The sequence below is a fragment of the Ordospora pajunii genome (assembly GCF_021821965.1).
Source record: "Ordospora pajunii strain FI-F-10 chromosome Unknown Cg_11B, whole genome shotgun sequence".
In the NCBI taxonomy this organism is placed as follows: domain Eukaryota; kingdom Fungi; phylum Microsporidia; family Ordosporidae; genus Ordospora; species Ordospora pajunii.
The window spans coordinates 1-22,705 of record NW_026848134.1 but is presented as its reverse complement, the minus strand read 5'-3'; the positions used below and the strand labels follow the sequence as shown (position 1 = coordinate 22,705).

Genomic DNA, 22,705 nt, shown 5'->3' with positions numbered 1-22,705 from the left:
GGAGGAAGACGGTGCAATAGTTGTATGCCAAGGGTGCAATGTATCTATGCATCAGGACTGCTATGGAGTTCAAGAAATTAACGACTTCTGGATATGTAGAAGCTGCATATACTACAGGCAGATGGCTAAATGCATGTTTTGCCCATCATTAGACGGGTGTTTGAAGCAGACATCTGATAACAAATGGGGGCATGTGCTATGTGTAGAATTCAACAAGACGCTTTCGTTTGCACATCCAGCAGCAAAGGAGCCGATTGATGTTGATGATTATGTCAGGAAAGAAAGATGTGTATTCTGTACAAATGCACATGGAACAGTGATTGGATGTGCGTATTTTATGTGTAGTCGGAAGTATCATGCTACATGTGCGCTTGAAAAGTGTTACTTTGATATGAACAACAAAGTGTCGTATTGCGATAATCATGATCCACTTTGCAGGTGGAAATACAGTGCCAAGGTTTTGCCATTGAAGTATTTTGGATACAAAAGGTTGAGCAATCGTCCAAGAATCCGAAAAAAGAAGCCCGAAGCACAGCCAAGACAGACTTTGTTTATGAAGATGTGCAATCTGGTGCCGCTTGTGACACCGCAAATGTTTAGCAGGCTTGTGGCAAATGATCTATGTGGCGACGAAATAGAATATGATTTGATGAATGTATGTGAGTATTGGGAGACTAAAAGAAGGCAAAATGATGCAATCATAGTTTTGCACGATTGGTGTTTTGGCAGTACAGTTGGTGAGGCATGGCACATGCAAAGATGTAAGCGTGCAGATGATGAGCAGCAAAAGGTGTGCCGAATACGGGAATCGAACCCGTGACGTAGCGGCCACAACGCTATGCTCTACCACTAAGCTAATTCAGCCGCAATTTATACTGCATAGATTTAAGATCGTGATGGAAGTGTCATGCTTACATCGCTGTTTGTTTGACTATTCTTGACAATTGTAACAAGCATTGCCAGTCTATGTGTATTGTCATGGTGTGTTTATTGATATGCATGTAAGGGTCCGTGCTAGTTCATCAAATCAATTTATTTGTTGCATCAAAATGCAAACGCAGATGCCCTTTATCAATGGGAGGATACTGTAAGAACTTCTACATGAACAAGATAGACCATCTCGAGGTTCTTGTGGCAAAGAAAATGAAAGTAGTGCAAGTTCTTGAGCAAAAACGTGCAGAGCTTAACCGGCGCGTAAGGCTTCTCAGAGAGGAGATTTCAATTGTTCAGGAGCCAAGCTCAAATGTTGGAGTGATCGTAGAGAAGATGGGCAAAATGCAGGTTCTTGTCAAAACAAACCCCGATGGCAAATATTTGGTGAAGGTTGAATCCTCAGTGAACTATGATGACCTTAAACCTGGAGTAAGAGTTGCATTGCGAAGTGACTCCTATGATGTTCACAGGATTCTTCCGACAAAAGTGGATCCTCTTGTTTCGCTTATGATGGTCGAGAAGGTTCCTGATTCAACATACCAGATGATTGGCGGGCTTGATGAGCAGATCAAGGAGATCCGCGAGGTAATTGAACTTCCAATAAAGCATCCTGAGCTTTTTGAGAATCTTGGAATTGCACAGCCAAAGGGCGTGCTGCTCTATGGGCCTCCTGGAACAGGAAAGACACTGCTTGCAAGAGCAGTAGCACACCACACGCAATGCAAATTCATAAGGGTTTCTGGGTCTGAGCTGGTTCAGAAGTATATTGGAGAAGGGTCGAGACTTGTAAGAGAACTTTTTGTCATGGCCAGGGAGCATGCGCCGTCAATTATTTTTATGGATGAAATAGATTCAATTGGATGTGCAAGGATGGATGGAAAGGCAAGCGGAGACAGCGAAGTGCAAAGAACGATGCTGGAGTTGCTAAATCAGCTTGATGGGTTTGAGTCACACAAAAACATCAAGGTCATAATGGCAACGAATAGGATTGACATTTTGGATCCAGCACTGCTAAGAACAGGGAGGATTGATAGAAAGATTGAATTCCCACAGCCCAAGGAATCTGCACGGATTGAGATATTGAAGATCCACTCAAGAAAGATGAATCTTACAAAGGGAATTAACCTCGAGTCCATAGCAAACAAGATGGCCGGGACGTCTGGAGCGGAAGTTAAAGCAGTTTGTACTGAAGCAGGAATGTATGCATTAAGGGAAAGAAGGGTCCATGTGACGCAAGAGGACTTTGAAATGGCTGTTCATAAGGTTCTGAAAAAAGCAGGAGATGCGAATTCTGATCTGAGAAAGTTATTGAAATAAACACGAGTTGTTGAATAAGAACTGTTTGATAATAAGTTGTGTTTGTATGTTGTTTAGATGAATGTGTTGATTGGACAAATAAATGCTGTAATGTCCTCTGATTGCTTGTTTTTGGCGACTTTATCCAACAATTTGTTGTTTTGCATGCTTTGGTATCATATTTGGTGCCAACGACATACAGAGTGGATCGCTGTTAGCGGCCGGGGATTGGAACAGAAATTGATGCAAACAGATTTCATCGCAATTGGATCACAATATAACAATCATCAAGCAGCCCTAGGATGAGTAGCAATGAAAAAAGAATGAAGCATAGAGTAGATATTGTGAATGCATGTATTGCTACAGGCTTGCCTCTTACTGTAAGAAGCACGGCTATTCAGATATTCGACAGAGTAATCGACAAGATTGTACCGAAGGATGAGGAAATGATCAACATTTTATATGCAATCATTATACTTGCTGCAAAATGCGAAGAAATCCATGGAGATCTGAATGCCTTGATTAGAAAACTGCCCAATTCAAATAAAGAAAGGATATTTGGCTATGAAGATGAGATGCTTCAGGCATTAGGCTACACTTTCTACTTTCCAAGTTTATATCTTAGGATATATGGCATTCTCACTATTCTTCAAGAAAAAGACATTATAGAAGTGGCCAATGCACGTATAGATTTGGATGCCGACATTAATAGAGAGTCTAATGAAGCCTACACGTTTCATAATAACAAGTGGCTTGTGCCATGCATCAACAGTCTTTGGATATCATCGGTACAGATGATGGATCGAATTCTACTCCATGAGAAAACAGGGTATAAGGAGATTGAGATGGTATATGCCAGCTTACCGTTTCCATGCGAGACTTTTGAGTTACTTTCGTTCCCATTCGATGCCAAAAATGTTACAGAGCTTAGAAATGCATGCATAAAAATCCCCTTTTCACTATACAATCCTGAAAATATCTCCATGTAAACATAACAACTGCTGAATACAGTGGCGCAATATAGAATGCATTGTTGCAATAAAGTAATTTATCTGCAGAACTTGCACGTTAATACAAAATGCCATACACAGTTTTCAAATCGAAAATCAATAAATGCAATCTTTTTGAACCTGTTTTACTGCATTCAAAGCTTCTGAGGCAAATGCAAACACCAGAGAGTGTGAATGTTGAAAATAACACACAAGCATATCATTCACATGTTTTATTTTTTTGAGCTTCCTAATCTTCTACCTTCACCAACAAACGAAGATCCAGGCTTGCGTTCTGTCCCAACAGCAGATGCCTCCTTGCGTGGCTCACAATACTCTTCATTTAGTCTTTCCTGATAAATAACCTCGGCTGTATCTCCCTGAGCATTCAGCAAGGATGCGTCAAATGCCCCTTCGGTAAGCATTTGCTTGAGCCTGATATTATCATCAATTGAAAAGTCGTAGAACTTGTTATTCACCAAAACACCATTTTTATATTGTGTTATTGACTTCCCCGATGGCTTTTCCTCAACATAAAGCCCACTGCTTCCTCCTGAATACACAACATTCCCCTTCTTCTTTGCGATGGACACTGCCCGCTCAATGTCTCCATTTGCCTCCGCATATGCACTTTTCGCAACATTGTACGAACACTTTGCCTCCTCAGTTATCATTCTAACCTGCTCATCATGGTCCATGCCCTCAAAATAAAAATTCAATATCAGCAAAAAATAACAAACAAACACTTTATTTTGGCTCAGCCAACCATTGATGCTTACACGGCTTATGCTTCATGGTACATACTTTAATATATCTCCATCGATGCTTAAAAATTCTCTGTTGGCCAAGCTTGCAATTCGTTCATCAACCAGACTGTTCGGTATTTCCTGCCCAATTAATTCTATAAGTTTTTCCCTTTCTGCCTCTTTTCTGGCCTTCATCTCCTTCATTATTCTACAGTCCGCAATGTCGTTAAGCGAATCAGGCATTTCAATAATCTTTGGAGATTCTACAAATCCCTTCAGCAGGCATCCTTCAGGAACAAGAGAAACAAAATCAAGCTTACACTTCCAATCAAAATTCAATCCATAGCTCAGCCCATCAACACTCACAAGCCCTATCTCTACCAGTCGCTCCATATGGCTCTTCCACAATTTAGAGATTTCAAGTCCATTAAGTCGTTTGCTATTATCCGCTATCAACTTGATGATCATGTATTGCACTAAAGAAATTCTGGCACTCACTCCAAGAATCTCAACATCGCATGAAGACAGCAGGTCGTTCCAGTGTATTCTTTTCTTTGCGCTCTTCACCACCTCCAGCATATACTTCTCCTTAACTTCATTCGCTTCATATATATCCAAATCAAAGCTTTCATACTCAGGCCATTTGCATGCACGCAGAAGTAAAATATCATTCTGATAAAACTTCTCGATCCCACAAAAATCTTTCAGCATGCACTTCATCTTATCTGCATACACATTTCCTGCACAAACTCCAATTGCATCAATAAGCATCAACTCCTCATTTACATACACATCTGCTCCAGATAAGAGCCTCTCCCCAAGGTATTTGCGCAATGAACACTCGAGGCCTTTCTTGTCTTCACAAAATCGAAACACCTCTCCAATCTCCCGGAAAACATCCATCAATATACACTCAAGTACAATCTTTCCTTGCTCGGCATCGCCAGGAACACACACACTGCTAATAGCATCCTCCATATTTATCCTCCATGCTTGCTTGCATTCAGGAAACATCCATCCAAAACATTCACTCACATTCTCACATTCAAACGACACTTGTTTCAGTATCCAATCTGTCCATCTGCATATTCCGTTAGCAGTATTGTTAGAATCACGGTTAACAAGCATTCTTTTGCAACTCTTAATTCCCTCAATAATGCTTTCGTTACTGCCTCGGTAATTCTCAATAATCTTAAGTTTAGTGCATATCCAATAATAGCAGCCCACAAAATCATCAGCACCGACTCCATTCATCTTCTCGTTACAATACTTGTTCACTACCTCAACAAATCTCGCCTCTTCTTCAGATACAACAAAAAAATCTACACAATAGCTCATCTCGTTTTCCTCATCAAGTATACTGAATATCTCGCAATCAGGCATCTTTGATATCAGGCCCTTCACCAATCCAGATTCAACTTCATAGAAACACTCCGCGATATACTTGCTTTCTCTTTGACTATCAATAAATCCCCTCACTTCAGACAGTTTCATTCTTTTCTCTTCTACTATTCTCTTATATCTACCAGACACATGCCTAACAATACTTTCTGTAAACATCTTAAAACATCCTCTGCCCTTCAAAACATCCATCACCTTCTGCATCTTCTTGCTTGATTCATGAATCTCTTCCTTGCCGTCCTTATGATGCCAACACCACTCATAATTATGCAGTCCGGACTTTCCAATATCTCCGGTGCTAAGCTTTTGCTTCTTGATGCTTAAACTCGCTTCTGCATCATGCCTTTCATCAATATTGCCAATTGTTCCGTCTCCAATGCACAGCATCAAAAACTCTGCAATCCTCTCGCTCATTTTTTTTGCAAACCGATTAAACTGTCTTCGGAACATCCTGCTGAAAAACATATTTCGGTTCACCACTACAGGCCAAAACACTCTCTCAAATAGCTTCTCTGTTTCCTTCAAGTGCTGGTCAATTCTACAAAGCTCTAACGAAACCTCTTCACTACTGGCATCATATAGCTTCCTTGCCCTCTTGTCTATAAAACATCTGATTGCCTTCACAACCATCTTCAGGCATGCCTTGGATCTTCCCTCGCATGCTGCATGCTTGGAATATTGGGAAACAATCTCATAAATAGGCAGGCTTTCTCTCTTACTCAAGCATCCCTCTGTAAATGCCTTCATAATCGCAATCTCCTCCTCCCATACTAAAATCCCACTCATCCTTCAAGCAGGCACAGGGCATAAACTCAAAAATAAATCAGTATCATTCACATCGTCTTTATTTTCAACTGCTAAGGCACCACTAGCAACACTTATCAAAAAGCATCCTAAGCCTGCTTCCGCTATTCAACGCTTCCAGCAGTTTGTCGTTCTTTTTCATCATCACATACTTGACCGATGATCCCCGGATCGAACACGTATGAACTCCACTCAGCCCAGGACACTCCCCAGCAGCATTTACCTCTTGAAGACTCAAGTTCATATACGGATCAACATTGCTAAGCTCGCCAGATATGCTCACTCCGTTCTTCAACACCACTATAATACGATTCCGGATATTCGACTGCAGAAATTCATAAAAAAGCATTCGTCTCTATGGGTTATTTTCACACCTCATAACACAAACAATTCAGCCCATGATCGTTCAATCAATCATACACTACAACACCATCCCGATATTCTGTAACCTCAGGCCACGCTCTGCAATCAGCATTTCATAGAACATCGAGTAATCTTTTGAGTATCTCCACTTCTGCCATTTTGCTTCTATTTCCTACAAGAATCAGATGCCTCTTTGCTCTTGTAAGCGCAACATTCAGCCGTTCGCTGCTTTCCATCACCTCACAGCTAGACACAGGATCAAAAACAACAACAACCTTGTCATCTTCGCTTCCCTGGAACCTATCCACTGTCTCAACAGCACACGATGTATGCTTTCTTATCATATCGGCTTGCGCATTGAAGTAGCAAAGAATCGTGCATTTAGAAAGCGACGAAATTAGCACTATGATATCCACATACTCCGTGTTAAGAAACTCTACCTTCGAAGGCTGATCTCCTCCACACAGCTCATTCCCATAGAACAGCGTGTTTGACAGCCTCATGATCTCTTTACCCATTCTGTACTGAATTCTCAGCTTTGAGTATTCATCACCAAGCAAGTACTCAAAAAGAGACAGGCTAAGCTCCTTGGAGCTCTTGGATAGAGGCTTCAGCTGTAAATGGTCGCCAACTATCACAAATCTTTCAGATATGCTTACAGGAATCAATGCCAGAAGCAAATGCATTTGCGAACCTTCATCAATCACACAGAAGTCAAACTCTCTGCATACATAAACCGGGTCAGAAAATGAAAAACACGTTCCGCATACAAGCTCTATGCTATCAAAAAACACCTTAGCATCATCTGTTTTTTCAAACCGCATGCCCTCCTTACCTGCCATGTATACATTGACTCCCTTTAGTTTTTCTGCAATGTTTTTCAGAGCAAGGTTTGTATAGCATACAAGAAGAACTCTCTTCTTAAAATGCACAAGTATTTTGATTAGCAACGTTATCAGCATGCTTTTACCTGTTCCTGGCATCCCATGTATAATCCTATAGCTTTTACAATTCAAAGAAAGAAATAGTGCAGAGCGTTGATCGTCATTAAGCCTTAGAAACTCATGCTTGTATTGCTCAGGTATGCATATCTTCTCAGTATCGGTCTGGCTGCTTGCAAAATACACCCCTCGATTGCAGTTTATCTGGGCTCGTTCATTCATGCTTGCTTGAGCGTGTGCAGACGAAGTCATGGCTGCACTAATACAGCCTGTGCTTTGCTTATCTACCTCTATGCCAATCTCTTCGTTTAGTCTTGTATCATTTTCCGAATAGAATGCAAGATTATCAAACTCCTCAGACGCATCCTCGCTATAGGTTTTACCAAAGCTCCCATTCGGTTTACCATTGACTTCATTCGCCGTCTTACTGCTTGCATTCACATCCAACACAGATTTCTCCATAGGAAGGCAAAACCCATTGAACACTTCAGATGTGCAATACCGTGGATATGCAACATGAATAAGAGAAAACCTCATAAACTTAAAAGACACATTTGTATCTCCAAACGACACATACATCTTCTCCCTGCTTAGTTGAATGCAATCACTCAGCCTAACAAGCATGCTGTTACCCTCAATCATCCCTTCCACAACTCCTCTTGAAATCCTAACCATGTCCTTGTTAAACATGCTCAGGTGTATGCTTCTTGGAATTGCAAAGCCTTCTTCAATTTGCAGCCCTAAAATGCTTCCACTTTGGTACTTCAGTGATATTGGGATCATTGCACCAATGCTTTTTGTCTCTTCCTCATCAATTGCATTCAACTGTCTTTTCAAAAAATGCAAATCATCTAGAGCGTTTATCTCACCAATAATCCTGCATTCTTCATCATTGCAAGCACACTTCTGCAAGCCATGCTGCAACGAAATCCTGTTTCTCATACTGAGCAAACTTCTTACTTCGCAATGCCTGATCTTCACAGTCACTAGCTCTTTAGACGGAATGTAGTAAATATAAGGCGCAAAGTCATTTCCTGTCTTCTCTCGTAACATTAGCGAATACAGTATCACTTGTGCACGGTTCTCTGCCCTCAAAGTTTTCGATGTCTTTATCTCCAGAACGGCATCCCGCCCAATCGCATCCGCATTCCCTTTTATGCTGAACAGCAGTGACATAAGCTTCTTTTCCGTTTCCACAACATCAAACTTGTAGTCTTGAAAGTGCTGTATATTCCGTATAAGCTTCAGTATTTCGTTAAGCACATACTTTTCATGCACTCCACACCTGTGCATCAATATTACATTCTCAGAAACCGCCTTCTTTGCTTGCATTATCAGAAAGTCTGATCTAAAGTTTTTGCAAATCAATGCATTCTGCAGAACTGAGTGTGCTATTACCCCTATCAGTATCGTGAGGTCAATGTGGTTGAATCTTACAGATGCAACCTTGCTGTTCAGGTAATGTTTATTTCTGCAGTTGAGCAATTCGCACAACGTTGTAATAGAAACCGGATCGTCTTCGATTAGAAGATAGTTTTCATCGTCATTCACATACACCTTCTGCTTCGTTGGCTCTGTATCAAGATAATTCGTTGCAATTGCATGCGAGCATACACATGTATTCTGATTAACGCCATTTTCACTTATGCACATGCTATCTCTTTCGTTGGCACTCTTATTTGCAGAGCATTCTTCATCTCTGTCTGAATCAAAATCCTCGCCAATAAAGTCAATGCTAGACGCATCTTCTTCATGATTGCAGCACATGCATCTCATCACTGTGACTTTCATGTTGATCCTGTAATCAACATCACACCATTCACCAGATACATGGCACTCAATCGTATCTCCTATCAGAACAACAGAAGTGCTGCTTCTTTCAATTTTTTTCACCACAAACTTTGAGTGCACCTGCGAATCCACCTCAATGGCAACATCTGTGTGCTCGGTAGATGTAAAAAACATATCCATGTCTGTTTCATCGCTGCTGTTTTCTGAATGCAAAGGATTTCTGTACTCCGCATTCCAAAAGGCTATGTTCGAAACATTCTGCCTTTCAATTCTATTTAGTGCTGCGCCTTGCCTGCTGCTCTGCCTGGTGTCTTTCCATCCCACCGAAGGCTCTTTCCTCATTTGGATAGCAAGGGTGCTCCAATTGCATGTGTACAACGATCAATAGAGCCTACTCAATACAATGCCTTCTATTGAGCATATAGACATACACTTGCATATGGTTTGCTCGGATTAGGGCGCCTCCTTTTGATAGCAGGGGAAATCTTGGCATGCCAATTCGAAGTCCCTTAACAAATGCCCGCGCCTGAAACAAAGTAAACAAAAGCGATCCCTGCTTATCGCCAAGACAATCAAAAACAAATATATTCATGTTGAGGAGCGAAGAAATGAAGTTGGTATCGATCTACTTTAGTAAAGACACGGCAAAGCAGGCAATAACGGAGCTTGGCAAAAATGAACTGCTACACTTCAAGGACTTGAATGCCGATCTGAAGGCTGAAAAATTGCTATACATCCGTGAAATCAATCACATGGAAAAACTAGTTTCAAGACTGAGGTACCTAACAGCAGACATTCCAGACATAGACGAAAGCATCAAGCACAGCGATGTGGATCAGGTTGAACAGCAAATCAACAAATTTTTCTCAAGGCTGATCCAGCTCAAGACAATGAAGAGGGAAACAAGCACAAACAATACAAGGCTCAGGGAGGATTTGTACATGCTAGAGGAGACAGAGAGCTTTGTTGGGACTGTCACTGAGGAGACCCATCTGATTCAGCTTGATTTTATAACGGGGATAGTTGAAAGGAGCAAGAAGTTCCTAATAAGGAAGGTTTTGCATCAGGCACTTAGAAGGAACTTGGTAATAAGAACCAAGGATGTGGATGGGGAGTGCAAGAGTGTGTTTATTGTATTTGCACATGGAGCAGAGGCGCTTGACAAGGTTAAGGATATTTTTTCTTCGCTGGGAGGGAGAATATTGGACCATAAGAAGTTCAGGGAGTGCAAGAAGGGACTACTAGAACTAAGTGCAGTGATAAGTCAAATGCAGCAAATTGAAAGCCATAACGAAGAGGCGATCATGAATGAGCAGGAAAAGATAAAGCAGCTTGCAAATACATGGAGGTATTATATGAACAAGGAAATGAAAATATACCAGACGCTTAACAAGCTCAATTTTGATTTTGACAGAGACTGCCTGATTGGTGAAGCATGGATTCCGTCAGACACAATCGGAAGGCTTAAGAAGATTGGTGAGTTTAAGGGAGAAGGAACGAATCTGTTTGCTTTTGAGGTTAATGAGAGTGTAGAGATGCCTCCGACGTACTTCAAGACGAATGATTTTACAGAATCGTTCCAGGCATTGACCAATACATATGCGGTTCCTTCATATGGTGAGGTGAATCCAGCGGTTTTCACGTTGTTTACGTTCCCGATGCTTTTTGGATGCATGTTTGGGGATGTATTCCATGGCCTGCTACTGCTGCTTTTGTCTACGTTTATGATAAGAAATGCGAAGAAGTTCAAGAATGTTTCTGAGACCATGAAAATGATAGTGGATGGGAAGTATGTGATATTTTTGTTTTCTCTCGGAGCAATGTTCTTTGGGTTTCTCTACTCGGACTTTGCGTCTCTATCGATCCCACTGTTTTTGTCAAGCAAGGATACGGGAAGAACCTATCCGTTTGGAGTAGATCATATGTGGCATCACTCAAAGAACGAGATGGTTTTTTTGAACTCGATGAAGATGAAGATGTCGATAATAATTGGGTTTTTCCATATGAGCCTTGGAGTGGTAATATCGTTTATGAACGCAGCGTACCTGAAAGAGCCTGTTGAGATATATGGTGTTCTGATACCTCAGACGATTGTGTTTTTTTCTTTTGCAGGCTATATGGTGTTTTTGATCATCTACAAATGGTTGGTGACGTCCAACTATCCATCGATAATTGGAGTTTTGGTAAATATGTTTACGAATCCGTTTGTGGTTGCAGAAGAGATGTATCCGCACCAGCAACAGGTTCAGCTGTTTCTGTTGACTCTAATGCTAGTGTCTGTGCCGTGGATGCTTGTTGGCAAGCCTATATACATGATTGTGAAAAAAATGGTGAAGAAGGATGAAATTTCAGGATTGTGGATCAATCAGTTTATACATGTTGTTGAGTTTGGCCTTGGGCTTATATCAAACACGTCCTCGTACCTGCGGCTGTGGGCGGTTTCTTTGGCGCATGCTCAGCTTACAAGGGTGCTGCACGAGTTCACAATAGGGCGTGGAGGGTTTGTGATTCCGCTTATGCTTTCGGGAATATACGCAGTGGGAACAATAATCTTGCTGATTGGAATGGAAGGTCTTGGATCGTGTCTTCATGCAATGCGATTGAATTGGATTGAATTCCATTCGAAGTTTTTCCGTGGGAAGGGATACCTGTTTGAGCCTCTTGGGTTTAGCATGACGCCTGATGAAGATTAGGCTGATCTCAGTGTGGTAAATTATTACGATCTGTAGGGATTGAGGAGTTGAATAAACGGATATATTATTAGCTCTGTTACACAATAGAGGGCTGTCTTGACGAGCGTGTTCTGATTGACTTTGGTAATGAACACGATGCTATGCTACTTAGAATGCATAGATCATCATGGCTAACACCTGATTTAGTGATTTTGCTTACTGTATTGATGCAAAAAGCTTCCCTACAGGGGAATCGAACCCCTACCTCCTGCTTGAAAGGCAGACATCCTAACCACTAGACCAGTAAGGATCCATGGTACAATAGATCCGAATGTCACTTTATTGCACCACATATCATTCACTTATCAGTACCCTTATGCAGTCAGTATTCTCGGTCCCAAATGCAAAACTCATATCTATGTGCATACATGACTCCTATAGCGTGATCTCCTTGGTAGGTGGCCGTACTGCAGTTGTTGTTTCCTATAACACTAGATTCAATACTGTTCAAAGAATCATCGATGAGCATCCTTGCGAAAGCTTCATATGCTGCGAGTTCCTTGTGCTGAAAAAACAACTCTTCCTAGCAGTTGCTGGAAAGCTAGGCATTATAAAACTTCTGAACCTATCAAAAGGCATGTTTGCATCATACATCGATGCCCACGGCGCATCAATTGTATCAATCAAATGCATCAGAAACCAATATCTATTCAGTTGTAGTGAAGACACAACCATAAAAATGTGGAATATAAATCAATTACGCCTTGTGTGCACTTTTGGTGGCTACATGGGGCATAAGGACTATGTACTGTCTATGGATGTAAGCGCTGACATACAGTATTTGGCATCCACCAGTACAGACTGCACAATCAGAGTCTGGAGAATCCCTTTATCTTGTGATTGTAATGACTTCGTCACGCCTTTGCATACAATACGCAATATTCATGGCTCGTTTATTCCATGTGTGAAATTCTACGGCCGCTTGATTCTTTCTTCTTCTGCACCAAACATAATTTCCGCCATTCTCCCAAAGTACACATGTGATGAAGGCAATGCATGCACAGACACTGCATTTGTCGGTGATATCAAGCTTGATGATCAAATTCTACGAGGATTCAAAGTACACAACAACACTCTCTTTACAATAACTGCATCTAAGCAAATACTTGCATTTGGCATGAAAAACACTGGGCCATATGCTACTCCTAATGTAATTGGCACATTCAATAAAGGTGTCGTAAAGGACTTCTGTATTGCAAATAATAGAATGTTTATTCTGTTTGATGATTCTTCAGTCACTGCTATAGACCTTTCCAAGTATGCTTAGAAGCCCTACCTGATTGTTGTATAATAAATCTTAGCATCATAAAGCACAGATATGTGTTTATATCTCAAAGTTGGCCATCTGCCTCTTAACATCCTCAGCAAGCATGTTTCTGTTCTTTATGTACTGATTCCGGATCCTCTGTATCTCATCAATTGCTTCTGCTTTTTTCGATCCATTCAGCATCTGGTTAATCTCGATGTGAATCGATTTGATACTCTCAACAAGCCCATCTGCATTAAAAGGGCATGCTATCAATTCAATGAATGTGCAGAACGACAGATCAACCAACATCCTAAGCTTGTTCATGTCAAACTCCAAACGCTCGAATGCAGTGGAAACAGGCAATCCATCGGTTACATTGTACTCTATTCCAAAGCTTGTGTATGTGCAAGGTATTCCCGGAGGAGTGGCCATGTCCGTGATTGGAGGTTGTGGCCATGAAAATATCTGCATGGGCTTCAAATCAGAACCCATGTTGTGAATTCAGGTATGAATCACATCCCCCATCAAGCACTTCTCTGTGCAGTATTGGATCGAACATCCAATTTATGACCTCATCGTCAACAAACGAGTCAATAAATCCTTTCTCGAAGATCTGATTCCTTCTTTCTCGCATGGGCTCTGAAGAACATACAAACAAATCCAAGATGCTCAGTGAAACTGCCGATGCGGGCCATTTGCGCAGCAATTCATTCAGCAAGAACGGATTGGACATTGAGAGCATAATCGAAGAAAATTACTTTTATGCCAATACTATTTGTGCAAGCCTTGCCCATGAAGCGGATCTATCCAGCACTCCATCTGCATGCACTTTCAACCCGCGAGCCAGCAAGATTGTGATTCCAAGGATAGATCCTAGCATATCCAGCGTATATTTTACTTATTCTGATGTGAATGTACAAAGTGGCGATGATGCTGTGCTTCATTATATTCCATACATTTGCAGTGCATTGCTTTCAGCAGTGGTGCTCAAAGAGTACAAAAGCATCGGCTTTGCGAGAAAGGATTGCGATGATTATCAAGAATCCGCAAGGATGGTTGCGAATACCACCGAAGCCAATGCACAGCCAATAGTGAATTCCCTTAAGTACATGAGGATGCAATTCTGCAGTGTTTGCCTTATATTTGGTTGCAAGTGGCACTGCATTATAGATGGTATTTGCATAAAGCCTACAGACTTTGAAAAGGACCCACAGAATGCATTCATGGCTACAAAAATGTGCCACAGTGGTGTTTGTAATAGCATGAATGCTCATTATGCTGGTCGGGTGTCTACAATAGGCACTTTGAACATATATGAAAAAAACAAGTTGTTTATTGCTTATAGCCAGTCTAAAGGCGACGCATGCATTGCATCGTTGATTTTTTGCATCAGGCATGGCAAGTATGTAAGCTGCAGCGAAATAAGCAGCACGTATAATGCACAGATGCATTTGTGGTCTTTCAAGCACATTGCCAAATCCAAGACAAAGAGGAGCCAGACGAAGGTAGATAAAAAGGTATTTTTCACGCCATGCAGCCACACAGGAAAATGCTCAAAGAAGAACGGATGTGTGTGTGCAGCCAACAGAACATACTGCGAAATGGCATGTCTATGCGTTGGCTGCAACAATTTTTTCACGGGATGCTCATGCTCGGACGGATGCCGAAATGGATGCAAATGCTCAGATGGAGTGCGAGAATGCACACCTATGTGTGGATGCACTGAGTGTGACAATAAATCAATACAGCTTGGAATACATGCAAAAACATATGTTTCTTCAAGCAAAGTTTCTGGATGCGGGCTGTTTGCTGCAGAATGCATTTCCGAGGGAAGTTTTGTTATTGAGTATACAGGCGAAATAATAAGCGACGGGGAGGCAGAGCGACGGGGCGTGTTCTACGACATCAAAGGATGCTCGTATCTATTTGACTTGTGCATTAAAAATGGAAAGCCACAGTATGTGATTGACTCGAAAACAATAGGAAACAATTCCAGATTCATCAACCATTCTGTAAAGCATGCAAACTTACTTGCAGTTGCGATGAATGTCAATGGATCCAAAAGAATTGGATTATATGCCACTACAGACATACGAATACATCAGGAGCTGTATTTTGATTATGGATACAGCAATGGCCACAAGCTTAAGCATGGAATAATTGATTGATGCAGTATGTGCTGTGCATAGGTTAATTTGAATATGTGTACCCTGATTCAATGCTAGGAATAGAAAGAATTGAGAAGATTAGCGCTATGGATATAAAGGCTATACTAATGAATGATGAAGTGTTGGTTACTGGAGGAAGAGAGGGAAGGCTACGGGTATGCCTAAATGCATGTGAAGATGGTGCAGAGCCCACTATTTTTGAGGGAGTTCCTGGATGTGGATACATAAATTGCATTGCTATTAGAGATGACTGCTTGTTTGCAGGATGCCAGAATGGAAAGATTGCAATTTACAATATGAACTTTGATTTGTGTATGAATGGCGAAAGAAGCATGGAGCCTGTCGGATACATTGATGGGCATGGAATGAATGTCTGCACTCTTGATGCTTTTGACGAGCTTTTGATGTCTGGCTCTTGGGACTGTACTGTGGCGGTTTGGGATGTAAGCCATTGTAAATATGCCAATCCAGAGTGTTTAGTGAGGATACAGCATCCTGCAGCTGTATGGAGTGCAAAGTTTGTAAGAAAAAATATGTGTGTTACGGGGTGTGCGGACAATATTTTGAGGATTTATGAAGACGGTGTGCTGGTTAGTATGTTTGAATATCATGTATCTTGTGTTAGAAGCCTTGCTGTTTTTGATGGATGTGTTTTTTCGATTGATAACGAAGGGATAGTGCTGAAGATGACATTGGATGGTGTTTTGTTAAAGCATCAGTCGTTGAATGAGTTTGGATACTGTTTGAGTCTGTGCGCGGTTGATGGAGAAGAAATGGTTGTGTGCTGTGGAGAGAATGGAAAAGTGATGTTTTTTGACATGGATTTGAGGACATTGCAGGATGTTCGTGTTCCAGTTATTTCTTGCTGGACGGTGTGTGGCAATAGAGGCAAAGTGTATGTCGGGTGTAATGATGGAAGGATTTATATGTACTCCAAGGAGGTTTCAGAGGATGCAAGAAAGAAATTGGCAGAGATAGAGGAGGGAATGAAGGTTGTTGGCGGAGACAGAGAGTTTGTTTCGAATGGCCAGAAGTTTAAGACAGTTGGTGGCGAAGTATACCAGGAAGTTGATGGAGAGTGGGTTTTTATGGGAAGCATGCAAGGGTTGAATAACTATGAAAATACGTTTCAGGTGGAGCTTGACAACAAATACTACACATTGTCGTTTAACAATGACGAGAACACTTATGAGGTAGCAGAGCGGTTTCTGAGGAAGTATGGACTCAAAGACGAGTTCAAAGACGAGATTGTTGATTTCATCAAGAAAAACTTTGTGTCAGCAGGCAAGCTTCGTATTCATGACTCAATCAACACGGAAGGAATCAAGGCAATTCTGAATAGAATCACAGAAGAAACAAGGCACGAATATCCCTGCATTGCCCGATGTATTGAGAATGTTTCGCCTGAGGACAGTGAGGATCTTGAGCGTGAACTCAAATGTCTGATGAAAGAAGGGCCTATGTTTATGGCTCTTGATTTGATCAGATACTTTTCAGTGCATGGATGTGCATTTGATATGTCATTTTTATTTATGCTTATGCCTAGAGATAAGAAAGAGGCGGTGACGTTTGTAAGGCTTGTAACCAATTTGTTTGTTCATCCACCATTCAACTTGGAAGTGTTGCATGGCAAAGTCTTGATGCTAAGAGATAGAGGTCTTGTGGAAGAAAACGTGCTAGATGATTACTTTACGAATAGGAGTATGAAGAGCAGAAAGTAGCATGGTTTATTGCTGAATAAATAATAATGTCAAGAGTAGCGATGGTTTTGTTAAATGTTGAAGTCTGAATGAGCATTTAGTCGGCATTTGCATAGAAAGATTGTGGCGATGATTGTGAAATGGTGCAGCATAGAGGAGTGATAAAAACTTTGGGAATAGGCCCTTGGGATGGACATTCTTAAGAAGGTGTTCCGAGATCCTAGTGTATGCCAAATACTGCTAGGGGAAGTAAGTGTTGCAGGAAAGCAAATATTGCGTGCACAGACAGTTAAGTTTACAGGAACCGAGACTAAAGAATATACTCTCGAGCAGGTGCTGTTTTATTTGATGAACAGAACTGAAAAGTACACAACATACATGAGTCTGTGCAGAGAGCGTGGAATTGGGAAGATATACTACACAGACCAGAAGATTATCATAGAGGAGATTGAGAATTTCAAAGAGGCTACTGTTTCAGTCGAGATAGATGGCCCTGAATTCAGGTATATTGGGCAGCATGATTATGGATACTTGGAGAGTGTTTGCAGACGGGAGGGGATGAGAGGAGGGTTTTACTATATGGTTGTTCCACAGTCAGTGTCTTCTCCGGTCAACCTGAGCAACATCAGGGAGTTTCTGGACAATGGAAGGTGCCTGATGAATGTTGGGATCAGTGAGGCCAATAAGATAGAGATTAAGTTCATGGGATATGATTTAGTGGTGGTAGACGATGTGAAGGGATTTACTTCTGAGGACTGGAGAAGGGTGGTGTGTATAATTCTTGATGGATCGAAGTGGCAGATAAACGAGTGGAGCGTTAGAGATCTTGCGGAGATATTTGATACGATTCCTACGTTTTACTTGTCAAGGGGTAATCAGCATGAAGGGCAGTTTGTAAGAAGTTACAATGTTAGAGAGATTCAGGTCCGCAACGGGGCTATAAGTAAAGTTGATCTTGATGTGATACAAGAAAAGGTAAGAGGGTGTGTAGTGAACAAATAGGAGGAAGGCAGATTAAACATGTTTGTGATTTTGAAGGATTATTTGTTGAGGAGCAGAGCCCATTGAAATGACGGATGCATTCCCGGTTTTTGCCCTGAAAATCAAAGGAAAGCTGCTGGTAATCGGAGGAGGAGGAGGAGAAAAGGGGTTTGGGAAAGCTAATGGGATCACGGTTATGTCGAGTGTGACGCTTGAGAAGATATGTAGCTACGAGACGGAAGACATCATTCTGGACATATCACTGCATGATTGTGAGTCGAGGGACCGAGCCATTGAGATGGAGGATGACATTACATGGAATGAGTATGACGAAGAAACAACGGGTTGGTCGTCAATTCATAATGATGAGTCTGAATCGGTCTCAATAAAAGAAAAAGAGAGCACATTCATAAAAGAAAGCATCATGCCGGCTAGAGATAGAGATGAGTCGAGTGTTAAGTGCGAGGACATGCCATTATCTCATAGCAATGCCATTAGTAGCTCAGGGCTCGATGATGATTTGATGAATGCAAGCAGCACATCAAACTTGTATTGTGCTTGCTCTGGAGAAAAGTTTTTCTACATATTGAGGTTTGATGGAGTGAAGATATTCTTGATCAAGAAAGTATGCATAAGGGTGTCTTCAAGTGTTTTTTGCAAGGATCTATATGCAATAAGCAATAAGATGCTGTATGGATTCCATAATGTAATAGATGATCCGAGTATAATTAATAGTATGCTAGATCCAGAAAAGATAAAGAAAACAGAATCGATTGCTAGTGATGACCTGGAAGAACAGTACATGTACAAGCCATATAGAAATGGAAATAAAATCGCATTTAAGCAGGGCAAAGGTAAGCCTTGCATAGTAAGCAACTGGGAAGGAATGTTCATTACATCAGAAGCAATACACAAGGTTGTTTTTGAGGAAGGCAAGTATACTTTTGTGTTTAACTCAAGGAAGTATATGTATGACAAGGAGATCGGTAAGATAGTGTACAGAGATGGTGGGATAGCATACTACTTGAAAGGACGAGAGTCTGTATTGTATTTCCAAGGAAGCCATGAAAAGTCGTACAAGATTCCGAAGATAACTGCTTTTTCATCTGATGGAAGATATACAACAATCGGAACAGGAGATGGATTTGTATATCTATTTGAAGGGCCAGCATTTTATGGAATGAGAAGAGTATGTGGAATTCCCATCACAGGAGTTGGATTCGACAGCGGCTGCATTTACTTTTCATCTCTAGATGGATTTGTAGGCAAAAAGATAATTTCGAAGGCATGGAGCCACTATTTACTTTTCTCTATCTTGATTGTGCTCATCCCAATTCTCATAGGTATCGCTATTAAATGCAAGATTATATGCCAAAAGTCATAATGAAATAATAAATCCATTCGAAAGTCATGTAGCATTTGCATATTGTATTCTCAATGCCACTGGTCAAACACAAGCCTCTTGCTTTCAATAGCTTCGGGGATTTCACTCTTGAATATCTCAAACACCATCCTTTGCATATCCATTCTTCCACAGACATATATGGTGCATTCACTATCTACATATTCCTTGACGCTATTCATATTTGCGTTCAGATAATCAGTAACATATATACCTTTGCTTGACATAGCCTTGCTTATCTTTACTCTATTGTTGCAAGCAAATTCGTCATAACTGGCTATTTCTTTATATATGTTATCTTCCTCATCTCTAAATCCATAGACAATCCAGATCGATTGATGCGGCTCAAGATTCTTGACAAAAGATAGAAACGGCGCCACTCCGGTTCCAGTGCATATCGCAATAATCTTCTTGGTTTCAGGTGACAGCCTGAACAGTAAGTTCTTTCTCAAGCTCACTTCTACTTCTCCAACTCCATTCAGGCTAAGTAAATAATCAGACACATGCCCATACCTGACAAACGAATCGAATTGCTTACTTGTTATCCCAACCAGAATCTCAGAGTTGCAGCCATTCCTGTTTATCAATGAAAAATACCTAGGCTTCACAAGTCCGCATTCTCCTATCAGCTCGCTTAGCCCAGGCTTGATTCTAAACGTCTTCAAAAAGTCAATCACATTGTTCCACTGGCTGCTCATCCTCAAGTAATCATCCGTGCCTTCATTTGAGCATAAATACTCAACATGCCTCTTCTTCTCCTCAGTGTCGCATCCTGCACTAAGCCTAAGCATAAAAGATCGCCTAGGATGTCCTGAGAAATCAAAATGGTATTTGAAAAACTCTCGTACACTCCCCACATAGCTAAATGCTTCATTCCCTCCTCTTGTGATCTTACACACAAAATCATCTATCTCAAGCATCTCCATTATTCCGCAAACTAATGCATCACTATTTGGGCAGATAATTCCAATTGAGTCTCCAGGAACATAATCAAATTGCTTTTCAAGCTTTACCCTATACACATTTCTCCATCTTGATCCAAGCTTGCTAACCTCTGTTATACATGTCTTGTGATATTCTTCCACATTCACAATCGTAGAGATCAGCTTCCTTTCGCAACATTCGCTATTCACTCGTTCCACCTGCACCTCATTGAATCTCACATTTGCATTCCTTCTATAATTCGCATTATATTTAAACCTTACAGCATTAAATCCTAAACTCATTACACCAAGGGCTTCTTTATTTCATTCTTTAGCCAAAGTAGCTCCTGTACTCACCTCCATATCGATCTACCCGGCTTCTTAAGACTCTTCACACTAACCTTCCTCACATCATCAGGCATAGTAACAATAACACTGCTATTCTCGCCAAATTCAAAATTGTCTGCTACTATCAAATCATTGCACTTTGCAAGCTGATACGAATATGGCTTTCCATTCAGCACATCTTCTAGATTCCATTTTATCACATAGCTCCCTGTGCTTGTAATTATACTGCTCTCAGACTCATCCGTACTGAACTTCGCCGGTGTAAAGTCAATCTCCTCATTCATATATGCCAAGTGCTCAGGCTTCAACTGTAGCCTTTTAGGCACCGGCTTGTCCTTCCCAACAGGTGTCTTATAATCACCAGGCACACTACTCAGCATCAAATAGCTCTTACACGTACAAATAATATACTTCCCATTGCTTGTAACATCAACATGCTTGATCTCATCTCCAAACCCAGGAAGAAGCGACTTTGCCCTCTTGTCAATCTTGTCATACAGCCTCAAATCCCCCTTCCTAGAAGCAACCACCACATGCCCTTTGCTGGTAGCCATTCCACAGTTAAACCCATTCTTCACTTTGTATTCCTTAGATTCAACCACCTTTTCTTTTGTTCTTGGGTCAATCCTAAACACCGAGTAATCAGACACTCCAATAAGCGTCCCTGTATCCACAAGCTTTTCAGAATCAAAATAATCATTCACTTCCCTGTTCATCTCCCATGTCTCAACAACCTCCCCTCGTTCCACATCCAGCTTATGCAGCCTGTCCCTTTCGTTCTTATCCAAATATATCAGCTCCTTACACTTCCCATGCGTAATCATCTTCTCTATCTCATTGTCAAGCACATCCTTAATATTTGCCTTAAACTCCAATCCTTCTTCTGTGTTTCTAAACACTCCTACAGACTTTCCCCTTGTAATAAACGCCATCTCATCTCCTATAACAAGATGCTTGTTCTTCTCATCCGCTTCTCCAAAATGATTTTCAAGCTCATCGTCATCACAGCTCTCGTAGTCGTCTTTCTCATCTGTGCTTTCAGACTCATCATCTATATAGTTCTCCATCTCCATCCGCTCAAAGTACTTCTCTGCATCTGCATCTCCTTGCCTATTCTCGTTCACATTCTTGTACAAACACCCAACATATTTACTGAGAAACTCTAAAAAATCTACGTTATTTGCAAACCTCAGAGAAAACGTATGGAATCCTCCATCCTTAAGCACAGACCATACAAACGTCCCGTTGGCCTGATCCATATAGTACTGTGTATCTGTTTTGATCTCTTCAAAATGTATCACTTCCTTGCCTGTCTCTATTCTTATTACAAACACCTTGTCCCTGATTATTTGTACTTTCACTTTCTCCATTACTTCTTCAAAAATCCTTGTATCTGTGTTATATCTCGAGTATTTCGCTGTCTTCTTGTAAACCTCCTCAATTTCTTTTGTGAAAGGCCTTATCTCCTTCTCAAGCCTAGAAAGATCTCCAGAACCCATAAACACATACTTCCTATGGCCATGGATAAATGATACCGATCCTTCTCCACATTCCAGTGATACAATCTCATCAATCTTAAACTTCTTAGATATTCCCTTCTTCTCAAAAGACACCTCGTCCTTAATCTTCAGTATTGAACATCTGTCAATCAAAATCTCACCCTGATCATAAATGTCCCCAAGTATCTCCTCCTTTCTACTGACACTCGAAAACATCTTCTTTATCTTACCAATAACCATGGGGTAATGCTTGTCTTTTTACTTACAGCTTATTCAGTATGCTATGCTCATCAAACTAGCTTGTTCATTATGGCTCATCTGTGCACTGGGCTTCTCACACATCTACTCACTTACTATACACATCTACTCACTTCCATTCACTTTATTTATTACTCTTCGCTCTCATCCTTCCCTCCTCCATCAACTTCCTCCGAATGAT

At 41.0% G+C, this 22,705-nt stretch overlaps 15 protein-coding genes and 2 non-coding genes across 17 annotated transcripts; 8 read left to right on the top strand and 9 right to left on the bottom strand.

Annotated features, from left to right (window-relative positions):
* Positions 1-793: 793 nt before the first annotated feature.
* Positions 794-864, bottom strand: HK407_11g16500. Its single transcript has one exon. It is a non-coding gene; the product is annotated as a tRNA-His (tRNA).
* Positions 865-1,074: 210 nt separating this feature from the next.
* On the top strand, positions 1,075-2,250 carry HK407_11g16490 (AAA ATPase; the record flags this gene model as incomplete). The annotated part of the gene is made up of 1 exon (XM_060421603.1): positions 1,075-2,250. The coding sequence occupies one exon, from the start codon at positions 1,075-1,077 to the stop codon at positions 2,248-2,250; it is 1,176 nt and encodes a 391-aa protein (XP_060276213.1).
* Positions 2,251-2,531: 281 nt separating this feature from the next.
* On the top strand, positions 2,532-3,218 carry HK407_11g16480 (uncharacterized protein; the record flags this gene model as incomplete). The annotated part of the gene is made up of 1 exon (XM_060421602.1): positions 2,532-3,218. The coding sequence occupies one exon, from the start codon at positions 2,532-2,534 to the stop codon at positions 3,216-3,218; it is 687 nt and encodes a 228-aa protein (XP_060276212.1).
* Positions 3,219-3,451: 233 nt separating this feature from the next.
* HK407_11g16470 (uncharacterized protein) lies at positions 3,452-3,916 on the bottom strand (the record flags this gene model as incomplete). Its single annotated transcript, XM_060421601.1, has 1 exon — positions 3,452-3,916. One exon carries the CDS (start codon positions 3,914-3,916, stop codon positions 3,452-3,454), a length of 465 nt encoding a protein of 154 aa, XP_060276211.1.
* A 93-nt stretch (positions 3,917-4,009) lies between these two features.
* Positions 4,010-6,151, bottom strand: HK407_11g16460 (uncharacterized protein; the record flags this gene model as incomplete). Its single annotated transcript, XM_060421600.1, has 1 exon — positions 4,010-6,151. One exon carries the CDS (start codon positions 6,149-6,151, stop codon positions 4,010-4,012), a length of 2,142 nt encoding a protein of 713 aa, XP_060276210.1.
* An 82-nt stretch (positions 6,152-6,233) lies between these two features.
* On the bottom strand, positions 6,234-6,518 carry HK407_11g16450 (putative LSM domain-containing protein; the record flags this gene model as incomplete). Its single annotated transcript, XM_060421599.1, has 1 exon — positions 6,234-6,518. One exon carries the CDS (start codon positions 6,516-6,518, stop codon positions 6,234-6,236), a length of 285 nt encoding a protein of 94 aa, XP_060276209.1.
* Positions 6,519-6,645: 127 nt separating this feature from the next.
* Positions 6,646-9,606, bottom strand: HK407_11g16440 (putative RNA helicase; the record flags this gene model as incomplete). The annotated part of the gene is made up of 1 exon (XM_060421598.1): positions 6,646-9,606. One exon carries the CDS (start codon positions 9,604-9,606, stop codon positions 6,646-6,648), a length of 2,961 nt encoding a protein of 986 aa, XP_060276208.1.
* Positions 9,607-9,872: 266 nt separating this feature from the next.
* On the top strand, positions 9,873-11,957 carry HK407_11g16430 (V-type ATPase; the record flags this gene model as incomplete). The annotated part of the gene is made up of 1 exon (XM_060421597.1): positions 9,873-11,957. The coding sequence occupies one exon, from the start codon at positions 9,873-9,875 to the stop codon at positions 11,955-11,957; it is 2,085 nt and encodes a 694-aa protein (XP_060276207.1).
* A 217-nt stretch (positions 11,958-12,174) lies between these two features.
* HK407_11g16420 lies at positions 12,175-12,246 on the bottom strand. The gene has a single exon. It is a non-coding gene; the product is annotated as a tRNA-Glu (tRNA).
* A 21-nt stretch (positions 12,247-12,267) lies between these two features.
* HK407_11g16410 (uncharacterized protein) lies at positions 12,268-13,263 on the top strand (the record flags this gene model as incomplete). Its single annotated transcript, XM_060421596.1, has 1 exon — positions 12,268-13,263. The coding sequence occupies one exon, from the start codon at positions 12,268-12,270 to the stop codon at positions 13,261-13,263; it is 996 nt and encodes a 331-aa protein (XP_060276206.1).
* Positions 13,264-13,320: 57 nt separating this feature from the next.
* On the bottom strand, positions 13,321-13,737 carry HK407_11g16400 (uncharacterized protein; the record flags this gene model as incomplete). Its single annotated transcript, XM_060421595.1, has 1 exon — positions 13,321-13,737. One exon carries the CDS (start codon positions 13,735-13,737, stop codon positions 13,321-13,323), a length of 417 nt encoding a protein of 138 aa, XP_060276205.1.
* A 173-nt stretch (positions 13,738-13,910) lies between these two features.
* On the top strand, positions 13,911-15,413 carry HK407_11g16390 (putative SET domain-containing protein; the record flags this gene model as incomplete). The annotated part of the gene is made up of 1 exon (XM_060421594.1): positions 13,911-15,413. The coding sequence occupies one exon, from the start codon at positions 13,911-13,913 to the stop codon at positions 15,411-15,413; it is 1,503 nt and encodes a 500-aa protein (XP_060276204.1).
* A 50-nt stretch (positions 15,414-15,463) lies between these two features.
* Positions 15,464-17,134, top strand: HK407_11g16380 (putative PFU protein; the record flags this gene model as incomplete). The annotated part of the gene is made up of 1 exon (XM_060421593.1): positions 15,464-17,134. One exon carries the CDS (start codon positions 15,464-15,466, stop codon positions 17,132-17,134), a length of 1,671 nt encoding a protein of 556 aa, XP_060276203.1.
* A 168-nt stretch (positions 17,135-17,302) lies between these two features.
* HK407_11g16370 (Cdc73 family RNA pol II accessory factor) lies at positions 17,303-18,115 on the top strand (the record flags this gene model as incomplete). The annotated part of the gene is made up of 1 exon (XM_060421592.1): positions 17,303-18,115. One exon carries the CDS (start codon positions 17,303-17,305, stop codon positions 18,113-18,115), a length of 813 nt encoding a protein of 270 aa, XP_060276202.1.
* A 67-nt stretch (positions 18,116-18,182) lies between these two features.
* HK407_11g16360 (uncharacterized protein) lies at positions 18,183-19,478 on the top strand (the record flags this gene model as incomplete). Its single annotated transcript, XM_060421591.1, has 1 exon — positions 18,183-19,478. The coding sequence occupies one exon, from the start codon at positions 18,183-18,185 to the stop codon at positions 19,476-19,478; it is 1,296 nt and encodes a 431-aa protein (XP_060276201.1).
* A 50-nt stretch (positions 19,479-19,528) lies between these two features.
* Positions 19,529-20,722, bottom strand: HK407_11g16350 (putative FAD binding domain-containing protein; the record flags this gene model as incomplete). Its single annotated transcript, XM_060421590.1, has 1 exon — positions 19,529-20,722. The coding sequence occupies one exon, from the start codon at positions 20,720-20,722 to the stop codon at positions 19,529-19,531; it is 1,194 nt and encodes a 397-aa protein (XP_060276200.1).
* A 50-nt stretch (positions 20,723-20,772) lies between these two features.
* Positions 20,773-22,506, bottom strand: HK407_11g16340 (VID27 protein; the record flags this gene model as incomplete). Its single annotated transcript, XM_060421589.1, has 1 exon — positions 20,773-22,506. The coding sequence occupies one exon, from the start codon at positions 22,504-22,506 to the stop codon at positions 20,773-20,775; it is 1,734 nt and encodes a 577-aa protein (XP_060276199.1).
* Between the last annotated feature and the right edge of the window lie 199 nt (positions 22,507-22,705).